Genomic DNA, 27755 nt, shown 5'->3' with positions numbered 1-27755 from the left:
CATTTTGTTTTCTACTCTTGACACAAGTGCATACAGCAGGATTGGGCACTTTTTTTATTCTGGGATCTGTGCACCCAGCTGTATTTTTTATTTTTACTGTAACTCTCTCCATGTTACATGCTATATAAAATACAGTCAGAATATCAGTGTTGTCTTGGTGAGATTTTTGTGAAAACAGGACACCATGCGAAGGTACTCAGCAAGACCTGAGGATGAATTCAGTTCCAGCAATACTACTCTCATTTTCTTGCCAGTTTCATCATTTCTCCATTCCAACCCCATCATCACTCCATTTGGACTCTTCAACTATGTAGCTGTTCTAAATTCTGCTGAAGATTATATGGAATGGTGGAAACACAGTTGGCATAATGGCAAAGCTACAAGGTTCGGCCCTGACCTCCAGCTAATGCCTCTATGGAGTTTACATGTTTTCCCTTTGCCTCTGTGGGGTTCATCCTACCTCCTAAATACATGCTGAGTATTTTCATCTTACCTTGTCCAAGAATGGAGTTGTAGACAGCAGCTCACCGACTGGATAGAGCATATCGGGGGAAGAGTTGTACAGACCAACTACATTGGGCATCAAATATGGTGCACCCTATTCTCTAGATAGGAGAACACTGATCACAGATTACACAACATGTCAGGGTTAGAGACTTGACAGTATAAAAATTGGCACTATGCCATCGGGTCGCATTGAATAATATTTCCAAAAATGGGTATGTGCCTAATTTGACCTTTGCCAGGGACGCATGCTATCAGTAGAGAGGCATCTATGTGCCTCTTTTGGCCAGTGTGTGCCTGCCATAAAGCCAAGCAGTCCTGAGTCAGTATGCTACTGGCTGGCTGTTGTCCAGTTGCCCATCTTGGGTTACCTGAGATAACTCTGTTGAGTGAAAGCTAGTCTTAAAACCAGAATCAAAGTGTATCTCTTTTTGTAGCAGTTTTTGACTGTAATACTTTACCCACTACCATATACAAGTACACGTGGCAGTGCAAAGTGTGTACAGCTGCTTTATCTTCCCACCACTTCTCTGTGGTTACTATTATTTTGGCTGTAACAGTCAGTGCATTACATGTACTACAGTGTAGTTTGAGTAGTAAGCTGGCAATAATAATAATAATAAAGGCAACTTGTTAGTTTAAGTGAAGTAGTTTACTCAGTTCATATTATTATAGTTTACTTTTAGAATGCCATATACTCCTTCATATTTCATTTTAATAGCACATTTGATGAATTAGTGAATGACGTAGTGACATCCCTCCTCTGCACCAGAAATCAAGGAGCCTTGATCCTCACCACTAACAGTGGTGGGAAACGTTCGCTTTAAACAAAAATAGATACACACAGTATTTTCAGATGCAGCTCTCTGTACCAAGCACAATTTCTCTTAAGAGCACACATGGAGCATACTGAAGTCATGGGGCTGGGTTTTCCTCTCCGGGCTCCAAAAAGACTCCACCTTTCTCTCTGCGGAAATCAGTGCTCTGTGTCCCTGTTCTAAATAGCTGACAAAACAACACAGATGGAACAATTCAGACAGGTACAGAACAATATTTAATTAGTCTCACCACATTTTCCCAACTGCCTGAAGAATTACTGTTCCCTGGATACTTAGTAAAGTGAAGCAAGATGAAGTGGTTGAGTGGTTTTGTCAGTTCCAAAACAGAGTGCTGAGTGTCACTATCACATCTCTCACTAGTAACTATATACTATTTCAGTACTGGCTACAGAATGACATCACATCTGGTCACCTGATTATGTGGTTCCCACAATACCCCCTGATTGCAAGCTGAGCAAGGATCATGGGATCATAGGAAGTTACTAGGTTAATGTCCCTAGGCCCCTTACAAGCCTAGCCATGTTCTTACCCTTATTTCCATGATCAGCACCTCTTGACCCTGTCGAAGAGGGACTGGGGTGGAACCCCTGGGGTGAATTTACGGCCACAGATCCAGTCGTCCAGATTGCATTTGAAGAGGGCTAATGAGGTGCTCTGTTTGACCTGAAGTGGGAGCCTATTCCAAATGTGTGGTAATCTCTGGGAGAAAAATTTGTCTCCCCAACAGGTTTTATTAATGTCACATACCAGGTTAAGTTTTTTTTAGAGTGAGTAACCCATTTAGAATTTGACTTACAGGTATGGAGCATTTCCACTAATGCAGGGTCAAAGATGGCTTTATATGCAAGGCAGAGATCACCTCTGAGTGGTCTGTATGAAATTGAATAAAGTGACATTGATTTCAGATGATCGCCATAAGACAGATACTGAAGACCTTGAATTTTCCTCTTGAGGAGCCTTTGTAGTTTCTCCAATTGCTACAGGTGCTCAGAAAGGTGCATACCAAAATGGGCATTGCACTCAAATATTGGCCTGATGAGGGAAGAGTACAGGAAGGTTATAACTTCTTTTCTTTCTGGAGGCAATGCTCTTACTTATGAGATGAGCAATATAGAATGCCCTTCTTACCACTGTGGAGACATTGTGGTCAAAGGTAAGGTTGCTGTCAACCTGTGTGCCCAGGTCTCTCACCACTGAGTGTGTACTTAAGGTCTTGCTATTTATGTGGTAGTTAGCAGGAACATCGCTTTACTGAAAGGAATGATAATACATTTTTTGCATTATAAAAAATATAAACAGGACTGAATGAAAGGAGGCAAAAGCTAGCAACCAAAAACACAAAACCACCAGAGACCATAAGGAGATGAAACAAATACAAAACCAAAAGAAAAAAAGAGAACTGGAAACACTCTAAAATAAAACTTTCACCTTCAAGGCTTCCTCAGGTGAAATAAATACTATCAGTTAAAAATCTAGTTTAAATACATAATAAAAGTCACATGACCCAACATACACCCTCTGATGCAACATATTTAAATAAGGTTTTAAAGTAAAATTATCATTAAGACCAGGTGGTACATATGCTCTCATTCATAAAAATCCATCTCATCTCCTCATTCTCAGTTAAAAGTTTTATATTTCCACCCCTCAAAGGTCTATAAATCACTTTTAAAATCATAAACTTAAAAACATGTTCTCAGTGATGTGTTCACTAAGGGTATTAGTAATTACTCTTTGTCTAATCTCACTCAAGTGACAGGCTATATGCTCTTTAAATTTCCTGTTTGTCATGCCCACATAAAAGCATTGCAGGTGTCACACTGAGCTAATTATATAAAATTACTTGTGTTGCAATTCCTATATGCATGCAAGATAAACTCACCACCTGTCACTGGGTGTTTTATAGACTTCCCTGTAAACATATGCATGCAATAAACACAATTTCCACACTTGAAAGTACCATGTTTCGCATTGCCTACCTTAAAAAAATATTTTGGCTGCTCCTTATAACATAAGATTTGTTTCAGGGTATTCTTGACATCACTTGGAGATTCTATGACTCCTCCCAGTTTGCAGTCATCAGCAAACATTGTCAGCCACAGACCTTTAGTTTTTGCTTGTACTTCAGAGAAATAGATTCCAAACAGTAGAGGTCCAAGGACTGATCCCTGTCAAACTCCACTGGTTACAGGTCTGCTGTTGGAAGTGGATTCCCCTATTTTGACTATATGAGTTCTATCAGTGAGCCAGACAATGACCCATATAATGATATAAGGATTGATGCCTAGTTGGCTGAGTTTGTCAATGATGCCTAAATGGGGGATACTGTCAAATGCCTTGGCTACGTCCAGGTAGGCAGTATGCACAAATTTCCCCTCATCCAGGGCCTTGGTGACTGTCTCGAAGTCCACCAGGTTTAACAGGCATGATCTCCCTTTGACAAATCCAAACTGAGTAGGGTCAAGTGTTTGGAGATTACCTATATCTTTGTTGATAAGGTCCATGATGATTCGCTCCAAGGCCTTGCAGATAAGACTAGTCAGGCTAATAGGTCTATAGTTCCCGGCATCGTGGAAGCACCACTTTTCTGCAAGGGAATAACAGTGGCTGTTTTCCATTCAGCTGGAACAAAGCTGGTGCTTAGACCATAACTGAAAAGAGTACCCAGTGATGTAGCTAATTCATGTTGGAGTCCATGTAGGATGCAGTCTGGGATATTATCAGGTCTCATAGATGCTCTGGTCTTGGCCTTAGAGAGGGCATTTGTGACCTGCTCTTTAAAGATACAAGGTAGGGGACAGGTTGTAGGGATGTCATGGTGTACATGTGGCAGGGACAAAGGAGTGAAGTTTCACAGAACCTGTCGGACAACAGGTTAGCTATGTCCGCTGGCTGAGTATATGCGGTATCATTTACTAAAAGTTCTGCAGAAATCTGGGCATCTCCTTTTAAGGTTACAGATGTAACTACAGAATGCCTTGTGGTTGTCCTTTGATGAAGAAGCTAATTTGGACTCATAATTTGCTTTGGAGGACTTCAAAAGAAGTCTTATTTGCTTGTTTAAATTGAGGAGGGAGTGTTTCCAGTTTATGAGGACTCCCTCCCTCTTACGCTTAGACAGCAATTTCTTCCTCTTATTGTAAAGCCTGTTAATGGCAGTTGTCCACCAGGCAAGTTTGCTCTTCCTTGAGGAACTTGTTTTGGTCCTATCGGGTACAGCTGAGTCAATGCAGATAAGAATGGCATAGTTGCCAGTTCCATCTGAGGGAGGAGGTGCAGCAAAGCTATTTATACCATTCTATAAGAGGTTATAATCTGCTTTGGAGAAGTTTTTTAGTTTAGATGCTGCTGGGGGAGGGGTTTAAGTGTGATAGTTACTTCAAATGAGATCAGTTTGCTGTCATATCTCACCAGGGAGGACCTCATGGTAGGGGTGCTACAGTGGTTCCCCCATATTGGTAAGCACCAGATCCAAGATGTTGGCTCCCCTTGTTGGGGTTTCAACCAGCTGGTCCAGGGCATTGGAGTTAACAAAGTCGAGGACCCTTTGGGCATGTGAGCTTGAGCACGAGTAATTTACCCAGTCAATGGATGGGTAGTTAGTCACCCAAAACCATGGTGTTTGGATGTATCTTGATAGACTCAGGTAGATCCAAATAGACAGAGTGGGTGCCCTGATTCATGGAGGGGGTCCTGTAGCTGGCAATGACTTGAATAGGTGTCCTATCAACAGTTAATTGCAATTGAAGTGTCTCCATGGAATCATACTGTTTAACCAATCTGGAAGTGTATTTATCTTTAATGAATATTGATAACCACCTCCTTTAGTTTTCACGTCTTCAGTTTGAGGTCTGAACATGTGGAAGGAGGTGTAATCCAGTATAGCTAGGGTGCTCTCCATAGCCTTGATCCAGGTCTCTGTGACTATACAAATGTCTGCATCTTCCAAGGTGAGGACAGCTTCCAGTGAGTGCAGTTTCATGTTGAGACTGCTATCATTTTGCAGCATAACCTTGAGTTTGTTTTAGATGGAGTTTTTACACTGGGAATTTTGTCCTTGAGACACTGCCTAAAAAGGCCAAATAAACAACAGAACAGAAAATTCAGTGCCAAGAGCACAGTAGTGCCAGCCAACTCAATAAAAACAATCAAGGCACTGTAGAGGCACCAGAACAGACCAACAACGAATAAAATGTCCACAGCAATCTAAGACTTTAATAAACTTAAACAAAAATAATGATGTATACTCAAATACAAAGTTGACATGCTTAACTTGTATTACCGCATTTTTTGTGTCACAGACACTGAGGCTTCTTTAGAAATAATGATAAACATCTGATAAACTCTCCTTATATACTAATGTAATAGCATTAATTAACTATTAAATAGTAATTAAACAATTTAACTATTTAGTACCTATGTTTATTTAAAATATAATGATAAAAATGATTAAAAGTATAATACAAATACAATAAATACAGTTATTTCAAGCTAACTATTTAAAAAAATACATATAAGCTGTTATGGAGGCTCTAAATTCTATTTAACTTAAAATTATTTATAAATGAACGCAATCTATCCTATTCTCGACAACCCATAAGTTCAGATAACAGTGCTACCCTCTAGTGACAAGAACACTGTGTTAAAATTAAATACATGTACTAAATACTAAAACTTTAAAATACACTTGCAAAAATATACAATTCAAACCTGTTTTAGTATTTTATGTATAATAAAAATGTTCTCCTCTATGTTAAGTCATTTTAAAACGGTGCCTAATATCTACAATAGAAGAAAAACACTAAAAAAAACAATTTTGTAATTACAACTTATAACCTAGCTGCTCTCATTTTTAATAAAGATACTATTGAAATGTTATCATTTAAACCAGGGGCCACATTAGCCTGTAAGTATATTTGCCAATAGGTTTCCCAATATTCCTAAAAAAGGTACTGAGCTCTCGTTCTGTGTGCCTCAGGCAGGTATGTCCTTAGCCTTAAGCAGCATTTTACCTTCAACTTGGATGATGCCTCAATAGAAACAGAAAATGATTGACTTCAAACATTGGCTTAGCTTCTGGTGTCATTCTGAGGGGATACACTATCTGTCATCCTGGGATGACATGATCTACAGACCTCAATGCTTTGTCTGAGATGGTCTTCATCTGTCACCCCTGGGATTTTGGCTACTGGGTAAGCCTCTTGCCACCCCCATAGTGCCTTTCTTAGCCAGTGTCACAAGGAGAAAACTCCTGACATAAAAATACCAACAAACAACCTCAAGGTCAAGTTGCTAAATGCTAGGAGTCTTAACATGAAACTGTACTCACCAGAAGCAGAGAAGCAGTCTTCACCCTGGAGGATGCAGACATTTGTGCAGTCACAAAGACCCGGTCCGAGGCTGTGGAGAACACCCCAGCCATACCAGGTTACATCTCCTTCCACATGTTCAGACCACAAACTGAAGGCAAGAAAGCTAAAGGAGGTGGTGCATCAATAATCATCAAGGATAAATACACCTTTAGATTGGTCAAACAGTATGACGCCCTAGAGATATTTCAGGTGCAACTAACTGTTGGTAGGACAACTATCAAAGTCATTGCCAGCTACAGAACCCCCTTCATGAATCAGGACCCCCTTTCTGCCTATTTGCATCAACTTGAGTCTATCAAGCTGCATCCTAACACCATAGTTTTGGGCGACATTAACAACCCTAGCATTGAGTGGGTGAATTACTTGTGCTCAAACTCACCTGCCCAAATGTTCCTCCACTTTATCAACTCCAGTGCCCTGGAGCAGCTGGTTTACACCCCCCCCGGGGAGCCAACATCCTGGACCTGGTGCTTACAAATGTGGGAGACCACTGTAGGTCCCGCACTGTGAGTTCATCCTTGGTGAAATCTGACCACAGTTCAGTCTCATTTGCAGTAACTATCACACCTGACACTCCCTAGAAGCAACTAGACTAAAAAACATCTCCAAAGCAGATTATAACCTCTTACAGGACAGTATAAATAGCTTCATTGTACCTCTTCCTTCAGACAGAACTGGTAATTATGCCAAGCTCTACACCAATGCCCTATACGAGCATCTGTATAACTGCATTGACTCGGCAGTACCTGTTAAGATGAAAACAAGCTCTTCAAGGAAAAACAAACCTGCCTGGTGGACAGCCACCATTAACAAGCTTTACAATAAAAGGAAAAAAAACTGCTGTCCAAGAGTAAAGAAGGAACAGGCTCTAAATTGGAGACATTCCCTCCTCAGTTTTAATAAGCAAATAAGACTTCTTGTGAAGTCCTTCAAGGCAAAGTATGAATCTAAGTTAGCTTCCTCAACCAAAGACAACCACAAGGCGTTCTTTAGTTACATCTGTGACCTAAAAGGTAAGGCTCAGATTTGTGCCACACTGGTAGTTAATGATAACACATACACTGAGCCTGGACATAGTTAACCTGCTAGTCAACAGGTTCAGTGAAAACTTCACTTCCCCGTCCTCACCACACGTACTTCATGACATCCCTACCACCTGTCCCCTACCTTGTATTTCTAAAGAGCAGGTCATAAGTATCCTCTCTAAGGCCAAAAAAACAGCATCAATGGGACCTGATAGCATTCCAGGCTGCTTCCTACATGGACTCAAATAAGAATTAGCATCACCACTGGCTAGTCCTTTCAATCACAGTCTAAGCACTGGCTTCATCCCAGCTGAATGGAAAACAGCCACTGTTATACCCATGCACAAAGGTGGGGCTAATACTGACCCCAGGACCTACAGACTTATTATCCTGACTAGCCTTATCTGCAAGGCCATGAAGAGAATCATCATGGACCTTATCAATAAAGATATAGATAATCTCCAAACACTAGATCCTATCCATGCAACTAGCAACAATATGAAAAGTAAGACCACTGGTTCAGACCCAAAAGTATTTTATTCTCTAGCACCTCGGTACAAAGCCTTACAGGAGTTACAAAATTCAGCTAAAAATGTGCTACCTTTTATACAAAAAAAACAGACTCAATCAATCAATAATACAATCAAACAATTAAATAAAATACTTTCAATTAACCTCTTCTTTCAGTCCCCTAGGGACCAAAGTATCATATTTAAGAATAAATACAGACTCTTTGTGTAACAGTTTATGTAAAGTTATTCTATTTCACCGTTCATTCTTACAGATGGGTTTGGCACTGATCCTCATCTCCAACTCAGCCAAATACAAAAGCTCGAGGTCTTCAAACCAGCTCGAGGCCTACTTCCTATCCCATGATGCCCTGGTGCTATCCTCAGATCTCATTTGCTGCTGCAACAGATTGGGAGTGTTTCACCAACTCTGGCCAGTGAAAAGTTCTATATTTCAACCTTTTTCTCAAAACTTCTTCATTTAAATATAGAGAGATAAGTTCTATTTATGTAGAGTGCCTTTTTTCTCAATTTCTTGTATATTAGCATAGCGTTAGACCTTAGTGTGTGTACTTATAGCTTCTTTGAGGCTGTATTTTTAGGCCATTCTTTATCTCCCTACCTTAAATATGACATATAGAGTGTCTTTCTTCTTAAGCCTGTTTTTTTTAGAAGGCTAAATTGGTGTTTATATATACATAATAGTAGTAGTGTGTTAAGAGTAAAGCTCGTTTAAATTAAGAAGGCTAAGTTTGTTTGGTTTGCTGTGAGATTCATATATTTAGTGTGTGTTAAGAAGTTAGAATAGAGCCCGTCTAAATTAGAGGGCTGATTTACCTTATATTTCTCTTAAGTCTTTATATATATATATATATATATATATATATATATATATATATATATATATATATATATATATATATATATATATATATATATATATATATATATACACACTGAGTGTGTCTGCTTGAATTACAGTTTTGTTGTTCCAGTCAAGTTGCTTGTGACTTTGTTGTCAGTATGTCGCAGCAAGATAAGGATAAGGAGGCAAGGTAGCCCAAATCTGGCTTTAAAAATGCCCTAAATGTGGACAGAAGATATCTGTCACAGATGGACACACAGACTGTGTATATTGTTTAGGTGCTTTGCACTTTCAGGAAAATTGCTCAGTCTGCCACTCGTTCAGTTCTCGGATGTTGCATGGAAGGAGAAGCAAGCTTATAGCTAGAGGCTTATTAAAATCTTCTTTCCAGGAATCATTGGAAAAAGACTTTACAAGCCACAACAAACAACCTAAATCTTCAAAATCATCGGCATCTTCGAAGCCGAGAAAATCACCTTCTTTGAGACTTGATAAACCTTCAACATTGGCTCCACTGACTTCGGAGCCCACAGTTGTTACATCTGGGAGCCAGTCAATGGTACTGGAGCCGGTCTCTCCTATATTAAAATCACCCATATTGCAATCAGTGGCTTCTTCCATCCCGTCCTCTCGCTCCTCAAGAAGCTTTTCGGATATGGATGTGGATCATGTAGTGCAGAAGCTTCTGCAGTCACCGGTGTTGGAAAAACTGTTGTCTGGGCCGACCCATGGGGCTTCAGAAAGAAAAATCCCACTCCTTCTACTCTTGTTCCTCCTCCAATCTAACTCAAAGTTTTGGAGCTGGAGGCCTCGGAGCTGAAGATTGTGGAACCATCAGGTCTGATGCCTGATCCAGTGCCATTGGTTCTGACAACTTGGACTTCTTCTGTGCCAACCAAGGGGTCTAGGGCCAACACTCGCCAGTCGGGTCCAGGGAGGATAGTCTAACCAACCTTTCGGTTCCAATTTTGCCCCTTGGGGCTTCGGCATGGATGAGTTTGGTGCCTACCTCTGAGTCCAGTCCCACTGTTTCAGTGCCGAGGGAATCATCTGTTTCTTCAGATCCAGGGGTTCCTTCACATCGGAGCAGATATGCCTTTAATGCTATGAGGAGAGTAATGTCCCCTAGGACATCCACATCTTCAGGACCAGCGTCCTCCTCCCTTAAAGCTCCTGTGTCTACTTCTGTTTCACAGATCCCACAAAAGCGTAGAGACCTGGAGTCTCAGAATGCCCCATTGGGGGAACCCTGCTCTTCTGAGAACTCACCAGAAGCTCCCACTGATGAGGTTTCCAGGAAGAGACTTTGCAAGAGGAAGCACCTGGACTCCCCACAGGAACCCGTCACTTCAGACACTGACTTACATGAGTCAGAAGGGTCCCCACGGCCCCTCAGAGGATATCTCTTTCACAGATATACTGGAAATTCTTAAGCAGAGGGGTGGCTGGCAGCCCGTTAACCCTACTGATGATGAGTCAGTTCTCCTGAAGGCTGTTGGGTCTCAGCCCTCCACCACTTGGGTGTCCTCACCCTTTGATGAGCTAATGGAGCTAGTCTCTCAAAGGGCGTGGGAGTCCCCGGACACCATGGAGCCTGTCCCTAGGAGGCCTAATAAATTTATAACTTCCCCCCAGGACAAAACTTTCCTAACCAAAGGGGTCCCCGTTAATGCCACTGTCAGAAACTTCTACATCTGTTCATCCTCCTAAGAAGGATTCTAGGATCATGGACAGATATGGTAAGCACATGTTTAGTTCATCAGCCTTTGCCCTCCGATCACTGAACTATCTAATGCACTTCACTAGGTTACAGAGGGATCTCCTGAAGGAGCTAGGAGATACTCTACAGGTTTCAGTAGCTGCAGGAGTTTCAGAGACGGTAACTTCTCAGCTCACTACCCTACATTCTCTTGTAAACTCTTCCATGTGTCTGGTCTCATATGCAGCTGATGGAATGAGTAGGGCAGCAGATGCAGGAATTGCTCTCAGGAGACATTCCTGGATGCACTTATGTTTCTTTGTTGAGCCCTTTAAGTCATCCTTTATTAACACCCCCTTGATGGTTCATCCCTTTTCGGACCCAAAGTGAAGGAAATGCTTACCAGGTGTGAGCAAGAAGGAAAGACTCTGTCTGCCATCGGAGTCTGCTTTTCCACCCCTACCAGACCTTATCCCAGTGGTCAGAAGGGAGGGAAGATGTGGTTCCTTAAAACTCAAGGATCTTTCCTGGACACACATGATGAAACCCTGTCTAGAGGCAGAGGAGTCCCAGCAGACCAGAGAGGATCCGGAACTTACTCAAGGTTCGTTTTAGTTCCAAAGAAAACAGGGCACTGGAGGCCCATTTTGGATCTCAGCAGACTAAACAAGTCAGTAAAAAAGACAAAATTCTGGATGGTTATGCTACAGTCAATATTCCCCTTTTTAGGAAAAGACAATTGGATGTGCTCAGTAGATCTCCAGGATGCATACTACCATATAAAAATGGACAGACCATCCAGGGATCATCTGCGCTTCCGGCTGGGAGCCAGTCACTATCAGTCTTGCACTCTGCCCATTAGTTTCACTACAGCCCCCAGAGTGTTCACCAAATGCATGGCAGTAGTCACGGCTCACCTGAGATATTTAGGATTTCAGGTGTTTCCATACCTAGAGGACTGGCTTCTGACTGCCACCACCAGGCATCAACTCATACAAGCAAGGGACAAAACATTAAACCTCTGTCGGCTTCAATGGTGCAGCAGTCATTGCGATTCCTTTGGGTCGGATGCACATGTGTATACTGCATTGGCTCCTATTCACACAATGGTCTTTTCAGGAACTTCCAATGTCACATCGAGTCATAATAATGAATTCACGCAAGCAGAACCTTAAGTGGTGGCTGACATCTCATCAGGTAACAATAAGTCTCCCTTTTGTTCTACCCACTCCTATAGCCACTATGACCATGGACGCCTCCCTGATAAGGTGTGGGGGGTCATTATTAGGGAAGAGCAGCCCAAGGCACATGGAAGAAACAAGAGGCTCACCTGCATATCAGTGTCCTGGAGATGAGAACGGTACTTCTAGCATTGCAGTCCTTTCAAGACTCTCTCCCTCTGGGGACTATTGCAAATCAAACGGACAGTATGTCAGTGGTCTGGTACATAAACAAACAAGGAGGAACCAGATCTTATCCCCTATGTTGAGAGGCCATAAGAGTATGGCAGTGGACAACTTCCACCCAGCGCTTTTTGATAGCAATGCATATCCCGGGGAGGTCCAATGTGATAGCGGACAAACTGAGCAGGGCTATTCTCTTGCCTCACAAGTGGTCCCTCAAAGAAGAAGTAGCGGAAAGAATATTCTGCAGATGGGGCCAGCCTTGCTGCGATCTCTTTGCAACTCCAACAAACACAAAATGCAGCAGCTGCTTTGCCTTAATCCCCCCTCTGGGGGATGCCCCAAGGGATGCACTTGTATACAATTGGCCCCCGGGTCTCCTTTATGCCTTCCCTCCCTTTCCACTGATTCCCAAAGTGTTACAGAAAGCAAAGGCTCTGGGAAGGACCATCATTCTAATTGCCCCTTACTGGCCTTGTCAAATCTGGTTCCCCTTCCTCCAGCCTCATCTGTTAGAAGAACCTTGGATCCTGGACCCATTTCCAGATCTTCTGAGTCATTCAATAGGGGCTCTTCATCCCTCTTTTCAGTCTCTCAAATTGACAGCTTGGCTGCTCCAATTCCACATATAGTCAGGTTTCAGGCTCTCTCAGCTGCGGCTCAGCATATTTTGACATCCTCTCATAAATCCTCTACCAGGAAGTTATTCCTTAGTAAATAGAAGAGTTTTTCTATATGGGCATCCCAAAACAATATTGACCTGTATCTGGCATCAATTTCATCCATTTTGGAGTTTTTGACTAAACTTTTTAATTTATGTATTTATTTGCAGTTTGTTTTCCAGGATAGTCCATTGGTCTACAAGGAGCCCATTTTCAATGTAGTCCTGGGGAGAAATCTCCAGAGAAATACAAGTACATAGTACAGGAAGAGCACAAATCCATAATATACATTTCAATTAAATGTTAAATACATATTTTGTATAGTATAAACCCATATTGCACAACAAATCCATAATATACATTTCAATTAAATGTTAAATACATATTTTGTATAGTACAAACCCATATTGCACAATTCAAATAGATGTTACATAATACAGAAATAAAAGATTTTCATTAGGAAAATTACATCAGGTTAATTTTTTTTTTTAGGGAATTACAATGAGGTAAGGATGTAAAACTTTAGGAGTTAGTTACAGGCAACAACATTTGGAAAGTTAGGAGGAAAGTGTGGTAGAATTAGGTTGGATGAGAGCAAGAGCATTTCCATTGTGAAGTAAGGTGCGAGTGCAGTGAGGTTTTAAACAAGGAGAGACTGCTGGTGGTGAGGATGGGAGAAGGGAGAGAGTTCCAGAGGCATGCAAGAGAGAAGGACATCAATTGATTCCCAGCAGGATGTGTTGGTTTATGCAATTTAATTAGGTCTTGGGTATTCGATCTTAGGAGTCTATCTGGTTTATGCATTTCCAAGGTATTTGCTAGGGAGGGGCAGAGAGACGGGTTATGAATGAGTTTGTGTGCTTGGATGAGCTGGGTATATGTGTGGAAGTTTGGTAATTCTAGCCAACTTAGTTGATGAAGGGAATTTCAGTGGTGAGAAGAGGCTCTATGACCTGCCACAAATTTGGATATTTTGTTATAACAATATGAGAGTTTTGTTTTGAGGGAAGATTGTAGGCTGGTTAGGATAGATGCACCATATAAAAGGGATGGGATGAGGTATGTATTAGCTAATGTAATCCTAGTGGTGGGAGAGATAAAGTGGCTGTGGCAGTAAAGCATACCTAAATTTTATGTTTGTTTTTATATTTGCTCGTAGATGCTTATCAAATTTTAGCTGATTGTCAATGATAATTCCTAGTAATTTTGTGTCGGGGACTAGTTCTAGGGAGGCATTGTTATTGCTGGTAATTATGAAGGATTGTTTGTCTAGGGAAGAGGTTTTGGATGCATTGAATAACATAAGTTTTGTTTTGGTTGCATTAAGGGCTAGATGGTTGTCCAGCATCCACTGTTTAGTGGAAGAGAAGGCGGCTTGTGTTAGATTGTTTAGAGTTGTGATGGAAGGGGAAGAACAGATTATAGTAGAATCTTCGACATATTGGATGAGACTGGAATTAGGAATGGCTTTGAAGAAATCATTTATGAATATGTTGCATAATAGGGGGCCTAGTATGGAACCTTGGGGGACGCCTGTGGATGTATTAAGGAAGGGTGAGGTAGCTTTTTTTCCATTTAACTGCTTGTTGCCTGTTTGTGAGATAGCTTGAAAACCACTGGGTAGAGGAAGGGGATAGGTTAAGTTTAGAGTGTTTGGTAAGAAGGAGCTTGTGGGAAATAGTGTCAAATGCCTTAGAGAGGTCGAAGAAAAGAGTGGATACAAAGTGGCCAGAGTCGCAGGCTTTGTTGATTGTTTCTAGGAAGGAGAGGAGGGCAGTGGAGGTACTATGAACTGGTCTAAAGCCATGTTATGTGGGGGTAAGAAGCTGATTATTGATGAGGTAGGGTAAGAGTTGTTGGTGTACACACTTTTCAAGTAGCTTAGAAATGGGGGATAGGATGGCGATAGGGCAAAAGTTTGGGATGTCATTATTATTGCCACCTTTATGGAGAGGAATAATAAAGGCCTTCTTCCAGAGCTGGGGGACCTGGCTTTCTGAGATAGACCGATTAATTAGTATGCTGATAGGGAGAGCAATGGCTTCTGTGGCTACTTTTAGGAAGTAGGAGGGAATTTCATCAGGGGCATTGGAACCAGGTTTTAATTTTAGGAGAAGTTTTTTTAGGGTAGGTATAGAGATTAAATTGATAGAGAAAGGTGGAAGTTGGGGGAAAGGGATGCTAGGGGAGAAAGGGATGGGAGCATGCTGAGGAGGGGTTGTAGAGGTGTTGGTGAAGGATGATGCCAGCTTACTTATGGACTCTATGAAGAAAGAGTTAAATTGGGTGGCCAAGTCCATGTCAGAGGCATCTGGGTTGGGGCAAGGGTTTTCTTTTTTTCCTGGGTTGAGGAGAGATGAGATTCCTTTCCAAAATAAAGATTGGTGGTATGGATGGTTTGGAGAGTGGAGAAATAGGCTTTGCAGTCTAAGGTGATACGTTTTTTTACTTTATTTCATAGTGTTTTATATTTGTTTAGGGCGAGAGTGGTTTTATTTTTATGATAATGTGTCCAGGCTTTGTCACGGAGTCTCATAGTAGCTAAGGTGTTTTTGGTTAACCAGGGTACAGGGTTACTTTTTATATGTTTCATTTCTTGAGGGGCAAAAGAGTTGAGCAAGTTTGTGAAAGTAGAGTTAAAGTAGGATAGAGCATTATCTAGGGAAGGAGTTTTTAATGGGTTCCCGTTTGTGCTTTTTAGTGCATTTGAGAAGGTTTCAGCATTGAAGTTCTTTAGGCAACGAGTGGAAATATAGGTGTGAGTTAGTTGTATAGAAGAGGGGAGACGGTCATCAAAAGTGGGGAAATGGTCAGCTAGTGGGTCTGGGAGAATATCACTATCAGAGATATAGTGAAGATGGGATACTAGAATCCAGTCTATTGAAGTTCCAGTGATGGAGTTCTTGGAAGGCCTGGTAGTGGAATTGATTAGTTGTGTAAAGTTATATAAGTTAATATTGAGTGAGTTAGTGGGAGACTGGATTGTGGCCCAGTTTGCATTCATGTCCCCCAGGATTATGGTTTCATGAGTAATGTTAGTCAAAACCCAGGAGAGAATATCTTCAATGGATGAGATATTGTCGCCAGGGGGAATATAGAGGGAGAGAACAAATATGAGTTTATGCTTGTTTAGGTGGATTAGGGCTGGTATTATTTATGCCTTGCCAAATTTGGGAGAGGGTTTGGTATAGGGGGCGACTAAGAGGGATGCTGAGTAAAGGAGTGTTACACCACCTCCCTCTTTTTGTGTTCTGTCATGCCTTAACATGCGGTAATTGGGAGGGGTTATTTCAGAAACTTGTACTCTTAAGCCAGGTTTCTGAGATGGAGAGAATATCGGGCTGGTTATATAGAAGCCAGGCATGAAGGTTTGGAATTTTGTTACACAGGCTCTGAGCATTTAGAGCTGAGAAGTCAAGGGGTTTGCCTGTTGCTTGGGGGTTTGAAGCAGTGTGGTAGAGGGGTCTGGGTTTGGGTGGATGTTCCCGGAGAGAAGGATAGAGATAAGATGATGGATGAGGTATTTGGTTTGTTTGGGGTGTAGTATACAGGTAGAGGGTTTTGTGGACATTAGACTAGTGTAGTTGGGAATTATGTTTTTAGAGTTAGGTAGGAGTCTATAAGGGAAGAGCATGCTAGTGTTGAGGGGGTAGAGACTGGGAGATATATGAGCAATGGTAGATGTGTACCTTGTAGTGGATGGGGTAGTGGTGTGAAATTGGGGGGAGTGGTTTGCATTAGTAGGTTGGCTGATATAATTTAGGTAAGTTAAGGTAATTAAAAGTGTTATTTGAGTAAGTAGGGATAGAGATTTGAGGGTCATGATGGTTATTAGAGTAGAAGTAAGGGGTGAGCTAAGTTATGGAGTTAGTTTGAGTAAGAGATTATGGTTTAGGTTACTTGTTTAGTAGTTTATCAGGATAAGTTGTGTTTGGCAGTAAACTCTGAAAGGTAGGCTTATTATAATGGGTGAACTGTCGGAGGAGATTTTGGGGGTATGATGGGTAGTTTGGATCGGATGGTGGAAGTGGTGGGAGTGGCTAGCTAAGTATAAGTGTAGGGGTATTGGGGATGGGTGGGATTTGGGGGTAGGGGAGTGGAGTGAGCCCGTAGGGGGAACAGAGTTGGTAGAGCCAAGGAAAGGAAGAATCAAGGGCAACAGTGAAAAACAATCAGTGAAGTGTAAGGTAAGTTCAGACAAAGGTATGGAAGGGGTAAGGGATATTCTAGCAGTGCTATAGGGAAAGGATTAGAGTGGTTCAGAGAGGTAAAAGATGGCACCACAGGAAGGAAGGCAAAGTTAAAGAGTATGGGGGAGGGGTTGGAAATAAAAGAAAGTGAAAGAAACTGGGGGAGGGGTTGGAATAGAGACTGGAGATGGATATCACAGTGGCCTAGCTGGTTGGAAACAGTACTGACAGGGTCAGGTCAGCAGTGTGAAACAGCACTGAAACAATTAGAAAGGAAGCAACTGTGAAAATCAGAGCTGAAGAGGGAATGAGAGCAAGCCAGAGATGGAAATATTGCAGATATAAGTTTAAATATAGGAGACAAAGGGAATCAGAAGATGTACCAGGGGTTAAACAGCACTCTAGAGTGTGTCTGGCAACATTAAACGTACATATACTGGAACTATTGAGAGTTAAAACGACATTAAACTAAAAGCTACAGGTACTATTAGTTAAAACATCAAGGAATGTAGTAGACTGCTGACATTGTGTTGCCTTCTGGTGGCCAAAGTAAGTTACTACAGCCAGAAAAAACTAACCTGTGTGTATGCTCATCTGCCCTGTAGTAATACTTTAAATAAGGAACAGTTTAGCTTTTTAAAAGCAGATAGTTTTAAAAACAGATTCAGAGTATGAATAAATTGCAATAGAAGGAACACCTACAGTTTAGAAAGCTGTGCTTTTTAGTTTGTTTTGGAGCTGCTTCAGGCAAGTAGCAGAAGCAGATTTATACTCTTTCACAAGGTATTTTGCTTGGCGAGTCTGTTGGGCAGGGGATGACCACAGAGTTTTTAACCTGTCGGGAGAAGCTGCAAGACATAAAGGGGAACACATACAAAAGGTTAGACCAGGAAAGTAAGAAAAGACACATGAACAACTAAACCTAGCAAAACCCTAGAAAAACAGAGATTTAAGTGAGCTTTAATACAGACAAGAAATAACCATGAAAGCAGAGCACTAAAAGTAAATGCAGTAGGTTGTACAGAAGTAGCAAATATTAGCAAACACAGTTCATCCCCATAAGCAGAACAGAAAACAATCTTAAAAAGAAACTGTAATGGAGCAGTAGGAGTAAATGCATTAGCTTGTACAGATAAAGCAACTTTTAACAAACACAGTTAACTGAGCCCTATAAGCAGAGCAGAAGTAAATTCTGCTTAAACAGTAATGTAGTACTAGACGTAAAATGCAGTAGCTTGTACAGATAAAACAACTTTAGCAAGCACAGTTAACTCTGCACTGACAGACGGTGCTTAGTAGCACTGTAAATAGCAATAAATAAAACAGTATGTCATACACAGTACCTTCTAAAGCCAGATAGCACACAGGCAGAGGAGAGTAGAAGCTTCCATGTGGAATGCACAGAAACCAAGAAGAAGTTTAAACATGGCACCACAGGAAGGAAGGCAAAGTTAAAGAGTCTGGGGGAGGGGTTGGAAAGAAAAGAAAATTAATGAAGGGGCAGCTGCAGCAACCATTAGGGTTCAGTTTGGCAGCAATTTCTAAATTTCATCTTGGTGATCAGAGTTCTAATATCATGTCACATAGACTCTCCAAAGCTTTTCTTAAGGGTACTGTTCATATGAGACCATGCATTAAATCTCCAGTTATGCCATGGAATCTAAATGTTGTTCTTTCCCGAACCATCTTACCCCCCCTTTGAGCCAGCTTCATCTTGTGACCTAAAATATCTATCATGGAAAACCATATTTCTAGTAGCCATTACTTCTGCTCGGAGGGCTTCAGAGTTACAGGCCTTGTCCATTAAACCCCCTTATTTGATTTTTCAGAATGACAAGAGTTTCACTTAGAACAAACCCATCATTTCTACCTAAAGTTTGCTCAGAGACAACTCTCAATCAGTCCATAGAATTGTCGTGTTTTTCCTGAAGGATTCTAATAAGATGGAACATATGCTGCACAAGCTTGATGTTCACAGACAGCTTCGGTTCTATTTAGATGGGACCAAAGATTTCAGGAAAGCAGAGCAACTCTTTGTTTCCTTTTCAGAGTCCAAAGAAGGTGCTCCAGTGGTGAAAACCACTTTATTGAAATGGTTATGAGATTGTATTTCCTTCACTTACAGTTCAGTGAATACACCATTACATCAGAAGATAAAGGCCCACTCTACTAGAGCTGTTTCTACCTCTTCAGCTTTTTCTGCCAAATTACCATTAGATACTATTTGTGCAGCAGCTACTTGGTCAAGGGTTCATACTTTCATCACTCATTGCAAAGTAGACAAGGCCTCCAGGGACAGGGCTTCCTTTGATTCCACTGTCCTGAATAACATTCTCTCCTGAGCCACCCAAGAAAGATGGTGCTTGGGACACTACCCATCTGTAAGAATGAATGGCAAGATAGAACAACTTCACATAAAGAAGTTCTGTACTCACCATAATGTTCCATGTGAGTTGTTTATCTCGCCTTCATTCTTACGTTCCACCCTCCAACCCCCATCCGGACTTCTTGTGGACAGAGAATTCAGGTATGTCATACTTGTATCATCTCTTATCCAATCTTCTAATTTTGGTATATTAAGAGTGGCATGTAATATTTTAACAGCAAACAGGATCTGAGGATAGCACTAGGGCATCATGGGATAGGGAGTAGGCCTCGAGCTCTTGCATTTGGTCGAGTTGGAGCAGAGGATCGGCTCCGAACCCATCTGTAAGAATGAAGGCGAGATGAACAACTCACATGGAACATTATGGTGAGTACATAACTTCTTTTTCTTTCAAAAGAATTTCATCATCATTTTCAACAAATACTTGCTCTAAAATACAACCTTGAAGCATAGAATAATCACCCAGACTTCCTTTACATTGGGATTAGATTTTTATTTCCATTTTGTAGTAATTACATTTTTGCTTCTTTGGCAGCCAGTAAGATTAAACTTAGCAAGACCTTACCAAGTCTAGGTAATTCAGATCGTATATCCTAGTTCAAAAGAGTCATTCCTTTGGTTACAGCTATTCATTAACCCAAATTGTCTGTCAAAGTACTAGGTAAGGAATTTTTAAAATCTGCCAGCTCATTATATTCCCAAACAACATGTTCCCAGTTATCTGTCCGTTCCACCATCACACTGCCATCATTTGCTATCTACCTGAGGAAAAATTATTTGAGGTTTACTAGGTGTACAAAAATGCTTATATAAATGAGTCCATACAAAATTGTAAACATTCTGGAGTTTGTTGCTTACTTGTGATTCTTACAAATTCCTTCCCATTGTTTTTTTGTAAATTGCCTCTCTAATCTTTTTTTTTTTCCCAGTCTTTCCAAACCTCCCCACATTTGTTCATTCTTACAGTTATTGTGCAGTACTTTAAATTTCCTACTAATTATCCCTTTTTAACAGCAGCTTCTGTTCTAGACTTTTTCACTTAGCACTCCCCATCCCATTTTCCTTTGCTTGTGCTTTTTTTTTTTTAAAGACCTGGTAAGGGAGACCGTCAGTAATCTACAGTTCAAACTTCTTCATGGCCTCACCCCACTCTGCTATCTTTTCATTCCAAATTATTTGCCCACAATACTCCAGGTCCTTTGCTAATTTCCTTTAGTAAATAATAGCCCCCTCTTAATTATATTCTATTCCCCTACTTGTAGACATCCCTATCTGCATACACTGCAAAACCACATGATTCAGAAACAACTTCTTTCCACTAGCCATCAGGTTACTGAACTCTAGGATCAGTACCCTACAACTGGACTTTAGGGCAGTAATCCAATAATATTGAAAAGTCTCTATAGTGCAATATTTAACAAGGTCTTACCCGCACCCAGAGAGCAAAGTCAGCAGTAATCAAACTGAAATGGCTTACTGTGCAATATAAATGTAGGCCTTAAATCAATCACTTAAGTGCAATTTTTCCTGTGAAAATAAGCTAATAACCTAGTAATGAGTGACAATCTGTTAAATCAGTCAATAGTGCAAGTATTTATTATTGTTGTTGTGTTTGTTGTCTGTCTATAGAATTTTGTGTATTTTTGTCATGTTAAATGTAGTCTATGTATTGTATCCACATTGAGCCCGAAGAAACGTAATGTCGCTCGGTTCGCACTTGTCTGTATCAAAGTGACAGTAAAGTTTACTTTGACTCTGACTTTTGTAAAATTTCCATTTTGCATTCCTGTGGTAGCTTAGAACTTAGAATACTTTCTGATCCTTTATGAATATAATATTGTGTGTGATTGTTGTTAATCTCCTTAAGAACAGGTGAAACTGTTATATAGAGCAACTTCACAATTATCTTAACATTAGTGGCTTGCACTTTCTAAAGTCCTTAGAGCAAAAGAGAGATCAAACATCACGGTCCTGACCTGATAGGGACCAGTTTCTTTATGTAAATGAAGGAACAATTGCTTTCTTATTATCTTTATGTGGCAGTTGGCATTATGGAAGTCCGAAATGTACATCCATTCTCCTTTATAAGGGAGAGACATGGTTGATTGAAGGATGACCATGATTAATTTTTTTTTTTGTTGAAGAGGTTGATATTAGTTACATCTAGGACTGAATGAGATTTCAGTAACATTTTTTCAGCACTAAAGTGAATCTCGAATAATGTTGAATTTCCTCCTATTTATTGGAGATAAAGCTGGATAGTTGTTTTTTTTTTTTTTTCAAAAACAGTAAGCCTGTAGGTGGTGGTGATGGTACTTCTCAACCTCATGGAGCAAGAAATGTGGGCAAAGTCATAAATAATGGGGGGGAGGAGACAAAGGCCCCAAAACAGGGAACATTTTTAAATATTCCTCTTAAAAAACTTGGAAAGTTTATAAAATAACAGCTTAAATGGTATTAAGTCTGAAACTAAGATGCATGTCATAATTTTCTGCTTTCATCCTCAATGATTTTCCAATTATGTGCCAGAAAACCAAAATTTTAATAAGAACAGACCAAAAATATGAGACAAATATCTGGGCATTGTGTGAAAATCTGGACAGTTGAGAGGTGGTGGCTTCTCATTTGGGTCTAGTTCTCTAGAAATTTGGATGGAGCAAGGGATGGAATGGAACAAAAATTCAAAGCATAGCTTTCATATACAAATGATTTAATGTGATAAGTACCAAGCTGTCAAGTGGAGAGAGAGAGAGAGAGAGATAATCTTGTCCTGTTCCCTATTCAGGTTGATAGGACTGGACTCAAGGCTACTCAGATTATCCTTAAAGGGGCTGAGGTCTGCTTTGTCTACTTTCTGCATCAGCCTTGGCCCTATCAGACATTTGGGCCTGCTTCTACTGAGGATGAGGCTGTTGTATAAGTTCACTGGGACCAGGGCCTCTTCTAACTCCCATGTCAACTTGAATAGTTTCTTTTGTTGGTTAAAAATTACCCCAGTAATGAACAGCATTTGAAACATCTGTTTTACACCCTTTAAGAAGTTACAATTACAACCCCGGATGACAAAAAGTCCTTTAACGTTCCCAAGTGTTGCTTTGGCATCTTCAATGAAAACTATAAAATGCTGCCAGGAGGAGCAGCTCATTGAAATGCCATTTCCTGTTGTTGTGCTTGCTACAGCTGTCTTTTATACAGCATGTTCTCTGAGCATGTTCACGCCAGAAGCTCTTTTACTTCAACATCAGAAAAAGTCCCAATACCTTTAACTTCCTTGTCTACCAGGACACCACACAGTTAAATATGCATCTGCTAATGCCACATCCTCACTGCTGGTAAATAGGTCAAAAACACTTGCTCCCTATGTAATGCGCAACTTTGGATTCCCTTTTCATAGGATGAATAGCTTGACCATAGGTGGGAAAGTTTATACTTCAGCACAGGCATAGACACCATGTTATCTACGAGGGTAGTCTTTACCCACATGGTATAGTTTGTTGGGGGCAGGATATCCTGTCCTCTTTATTGGAAAACAAAGTCACAGTATCCAAATGTTCCCACTTTTGTACCATTAGAAGTCTAAAGTTGCCTACCACACATGATGTGACACACAGAGTCTGTCTTGGGGTTGTACAAGCCTTTGCAGGCACATTTGAGAGGAGGAACTATTCTTTGGCTATCCTTCCTTCTTTTTGTCTAAAGCATAAAATGCCACTGAACTTAGGCTGCTTGGAAAGAAAGGAAGGAGACAAAGCACATCTTCTTTCTTCCATGTTCGTATACCTGAGAACATGGAATGGATGAAAAATGTATAGCAGGAATGCTTGCACTGTTTGGTAGATAATCTTGCTAGGGAAAATAAGACATCTCAAAATCATCAAGTTGTGCTGAAGAATGAAACTAGAGTTTTGAAGAAATGCATTGCTGCAATGAGACATAACAAAATGCATCATAAGATAAAAAACACTGGAGATGGATACCCTGAGTTGTTTGCTCTGCCTGAGTGTTACAGTTATCCTAAGGAAGAGATTTCTTAAGCTTTTTTTAAATGACTGAACCGCGTTAGCCTCCACTACATATTTTAGCAACTTATTGCAGCTGTGCACCACCCTCTCTATGAAAAAAATAGGTTATAAACTCTAGGTTGAACTGGATTTCCTTAACATGGTAGACATGTCCCTTATGCCTAATCTGTCTTGCTGTCCTGTCTAATAACATTACACATTCCCTTTAATGCTTTATTATGTACCTTTATCATGTCTGCTGTGGCTGTTCCGTTTCCTATTGAAAATAATTCATGAGTCGTTATCTCTGTTTCTTCACACCATTATGGTTACTGTTCTCTGTATTTTCTACAATATCATGATCTCTTTCTTCTCATTAGACTTCCAGATCTGTATTCATTGTTCCAGTTGTGAGCTTCAAAGCCATTGATAGATGGCAAACTTCACCTTCCTATCCATGGATGTACATCCAATACTTGGTTTGTCTTAACTGCTGCCTTCACACTGACCCCGAGTGATCAAGCATTCTGTATGGTAATCCCAAGTGAATCTTTTTGGAATCTTGAATCACACGTGCGTAAATCACAAAAATGCTGATCACTCAGTTTTAAGTTGGCATTTTATGTTGAGAAGAAATCTCAGATCACACAAGACTGAAATCAGTGAAATTCCAGATAAAAGTTGGAGATGAGAGTGGGGGATGGTGGGAACAGAACACATGTCCTGTGTATGCCCATAAGACAGAGGGCTGTGGGAAAACTTGTCCAGAAAAAAGGTATCCGGGGATTGGAGATTGTATTTCTTTGCAGTAGTGGGAGAAGAGGAAAATGGGGCCAGCAGGCAGAAAGAGTGTTTATCTGTGATGAGAGAATGGCATAAAAAGTTTAAGTGCAAAAGCAAAGAAGTCAGAGTAGTTACATCATATGAACATTGTCAAATGAAATGAAAAAAAAGAAAACTGATTAGAATAAATCTGAAATATGAAGCTGAGAGCAAAATAATAAAAATACATGTTAGGACTGGAGAAAGCTCTTTTAATACTTGGGTGGTGCAGTGGTGCAGCGGTTAACATTGTCACCTCACAGCAAGAGGTTTTCCTGTTCGATTCTCAGCTGAGGTGCCTTCTGTGCAGAGTCTGCATGTCTTCCCTGCATTCATGTGCATTTTGTCTGTGTACTTCCTTTTCCTCCCACATTCCAAAGACATGCGTCTGGAGGCTATGTCCTAGTCAGACTTTCCCGGTCAACAAATGTTAAATTAATAAATAAATAAAAAGGGAAAGCCCATGGACCATAATAAGATGAGCAGATATGTGAAATGTCTAGTTAAATGGGTGTAGTGCTCTGGAAAATTGTTGTAGTTCCAAGGATGCACCCAGACAGTGAGGGAATGTGTGTGTGTGTATTGTTTTTTTTTTTTATAATGCCATGTTGTTAGCTACTTGTTAAGAGCTGTGAAGGCATGCAAGAGCATTAATATGGTTATACTTTTGAACAAAATGCTAGATGTAAGATGATATACAGCTTGAAAATAAAGTTATGCATATCCTGAAATGAAAGCTGTTATGCCTGTGTGCATGAACTGTAGCAGATGCACTGTGGTACATAAATGGCAAAAAAAATGCCAATAACTAAAAAATGAACAATTGTATTTCTGGAAACCAAGTATTATTCTCTTCTGAGAGGCTCAGAGGCTATGGAGTCTTGGGGTTAGAATTTTCTAATTTATTGTTTGTGCGCATGGACTTTTCCTCCATAAAAAATATTAAGTTCTCTGTAGACTTTTGTTTTTGTAACAGTTTTAAATTCTGTGACTCAAATGTGTGAACCCCAGAAAAGGCAAGACTGAATATCTGAAATTGCAGATCATATTTATATATAGTAAGTCTGAGATTGCTCTCTGTAGGAGTATAGGATTATTCTCTTTTATCCAAGGTATGACAGTCCCAGAGTTAGTGTGTATATATATGTATATATATATATATATATATATATATATATATATATATATATATATATATATATATATATATATATATATTTATTTATATATACTGGGATTGTTGGGGAATGCTTAATCTATGTTGTCCTTTAGTTTTGTAGTCATTATTTCAGGACTTACACTAATGGGTCTTCGAATTACAAAAGAGTACTCTTTTGTTTTCCTATGCATTTTTGTAATTTTTTTTTCACTGCTTTGTGATATAGACTTTTGGGAATTTCATTCCAGGTTTCTTTGCCTTTTTACTTTCTGAATTGAGGTTCCAAAGCTGGTTCCCCCACATCCATTCTTGTACTGGTCACATGATTGTTGAGGCTGACTCCTACTAGTGCATGTTGTACTGTGAAATTATCAATCTTCAGCTACATCACGCATACCTTTTGTAAAGCTGAAGTGGAGCTGTTCCTCTTGCACATACTACCCCTCATCTTGTGTCATCTGCAAAGAGATTATTTTAATTTTCAGTTATTAATTTTTTCAGAATGATCCAACACCCATGCTTGCATTCCATACTTTATAAGCTAGCTATAATAAATAATTCGTCATGCCCTGTTAGGACTTGCAAGCTGTTTTGGATCCACTTCACTTCATCAAAATGTGGTATTTTGAACACCTGTATCTGACTGTAGCAAAACTGTCCGATGGTGAAAGTAACTAAATGTGTCAAGCGCTGAAAAAAGACAGGAGATCTAACTCCCTAGGCATTCATTAAGCATAAAAACATCAACGTTTTTGCAGTGGGTGCAAGCCCCTGTTAAACCCACATCCTCTGAATCTAAATATGTTGTGGGATAACACAGCCGTGGAGAGGAGGGAATACTTCTGTTCCCTTTACCTGAAATGGTGTGATCTCAGGAGTTGTTGTGGTGTACGTCCAGGGTTGTTTGAAGAGGAAAGCTCCACAACATGAGGGGTGCAGGAGGAATGCCTCCCTCCAGAACTTTTGAACTGGAAGCTGAAGTCTGTCTGTGCATTTTGCAGTGTTGCTTGACTTGGAATCTGAGTTTTCTCTATACTTTCCTATACTTTGTTCCTAAATAACTGCAGCATTTACTGAATTAAGATCAAGTATTGAAATACTGAGTTTCACTGAAGTCAGGTAATCCTGTTGTTACCTTACAGTATTTATATCCTTATGCTGTAGTATTACCTCTAACATTTGTAAAGAATATCACTAAAAACTTTTGATAAAAGCATTTGCATTTGAATTTTGTTAAGTCTTTTCCCCTGTTATGCACACAGGCAAATCGAGATGCGGTAATTAGCAGAGCCCCTGACCAAAAAGATGATCGAGCCGTCAGTCTACAGGATGCAACTGCAGTGTATGACCTACTGTGCATCACCTTAGGCAGAAGAGGGCAGTATTCAATGCTTTCTGAGGTATGTATGTAAGGAGTTATTTCAATGCCAGCAGATGGTCTGACTGCATGACACTTTGCCCAGAAGATCTGATTAAGCATGTATTCCTTGTGTGTGTTTAATGGTCAGAAAGTAATATGAAAGAAAAATATTTTTACTGGATTTTTCTGTCATTGCTACTGATTGGTCAGAATTAAAAACCTCTGAGCAGAATTTTGAGGTCTAAACTAAACAAATGTGCAACCACTAGCCTTTCACTTAACAAGTTAAACAAATACTCCGTGTGCCTGATTTGGTGGTAGTTTAGGTGGCTGTTAAGGTCCACATTGCATTTTTAGGAAAAAAAAAAGCTTAAATGTAGAATACATCAAACCAGCTGCTAATGGCGTCCAAATAAACCACTTCATAAAAGAAAATAATGTACCACCCTATGGGAAAAAAAAATCTTGCATCGTACCACTACTTAAAGGTGTAAACTCCCCATCCTTTTCAACTTATTACCCATTACAGTACCATCCCTGTTGTCTAGCACGCTTGAGAATTATACCCAACATGAACTTCTCAAATACATCACTGACAATAACATTTTTTAACCTTTTATCCCACACACAAGATTTCTGCCCACATCACAACACCACCACTGTTCTTGTCAGTTTCACTTCTATCATAAACTACAGCAGAAACGTATGCACCTTGGTGCCCATTGCATTCCTTCACTTGTCTGCCATACAATGCTAATACAAAAACTGTGCTCCTTTGACTAAGTATATCATCACTTTCATGGTTTGAAAGCTACCTCCCTGACAGATCACAAGCTGTAAAATGAGAAAATACTTTCCAACTTTCTCCCTACCAGTAGGTGTCCCCCAAGGATCAGTTCATGGGCCACTACTTTTAAACATATTTATAAATGATCTCAGCACAGTTAGCAAGCATGCCA

The 27755-nt window shown here is 40.2% G+C and overlaps 1 protein-coding gene across 1 annotated transcript in view; it reads left to right on the top strand.

Annotated features, from left to right (window-relative positions):
- The window catches only part of TTC7A (tetratricopeptide repeat domain 7A), a 2391665-nt gene that overhangs the window by 649852 nt on the left and 1714058 nt on the right, over window positions 1-27755 (top strand). The window contains exon 9 of the mRNA XM_044060227.1: window positions 26699-26836. Coding sequence (XP_043916162.1) covers window positions 26699-26836 — 138 coding nt within the window. The remainder of the gene's footprint in view (window positions 1-26698; window positions 26837-27755) is intronic.

The sequence above is a fragment of the Protopterus annectens genome, chromosome 1.part0, assembly GCF_019279795.1.
Source record: "Protopterus annectens isolate FY-2018-M chromosome 1.part0, PAN1.0, whole genome shotgun sequence".
Classification (NCBI taxonomy): domain Eukaryota; kingdom Metazoa; phylum Chordata; order Ceratodontiformes; family Protopteridae; genus Protopterus; species Protopterus annectens.
This window is presented reverse-complemented; position numbering and strand designations above follow the sequence as displayed.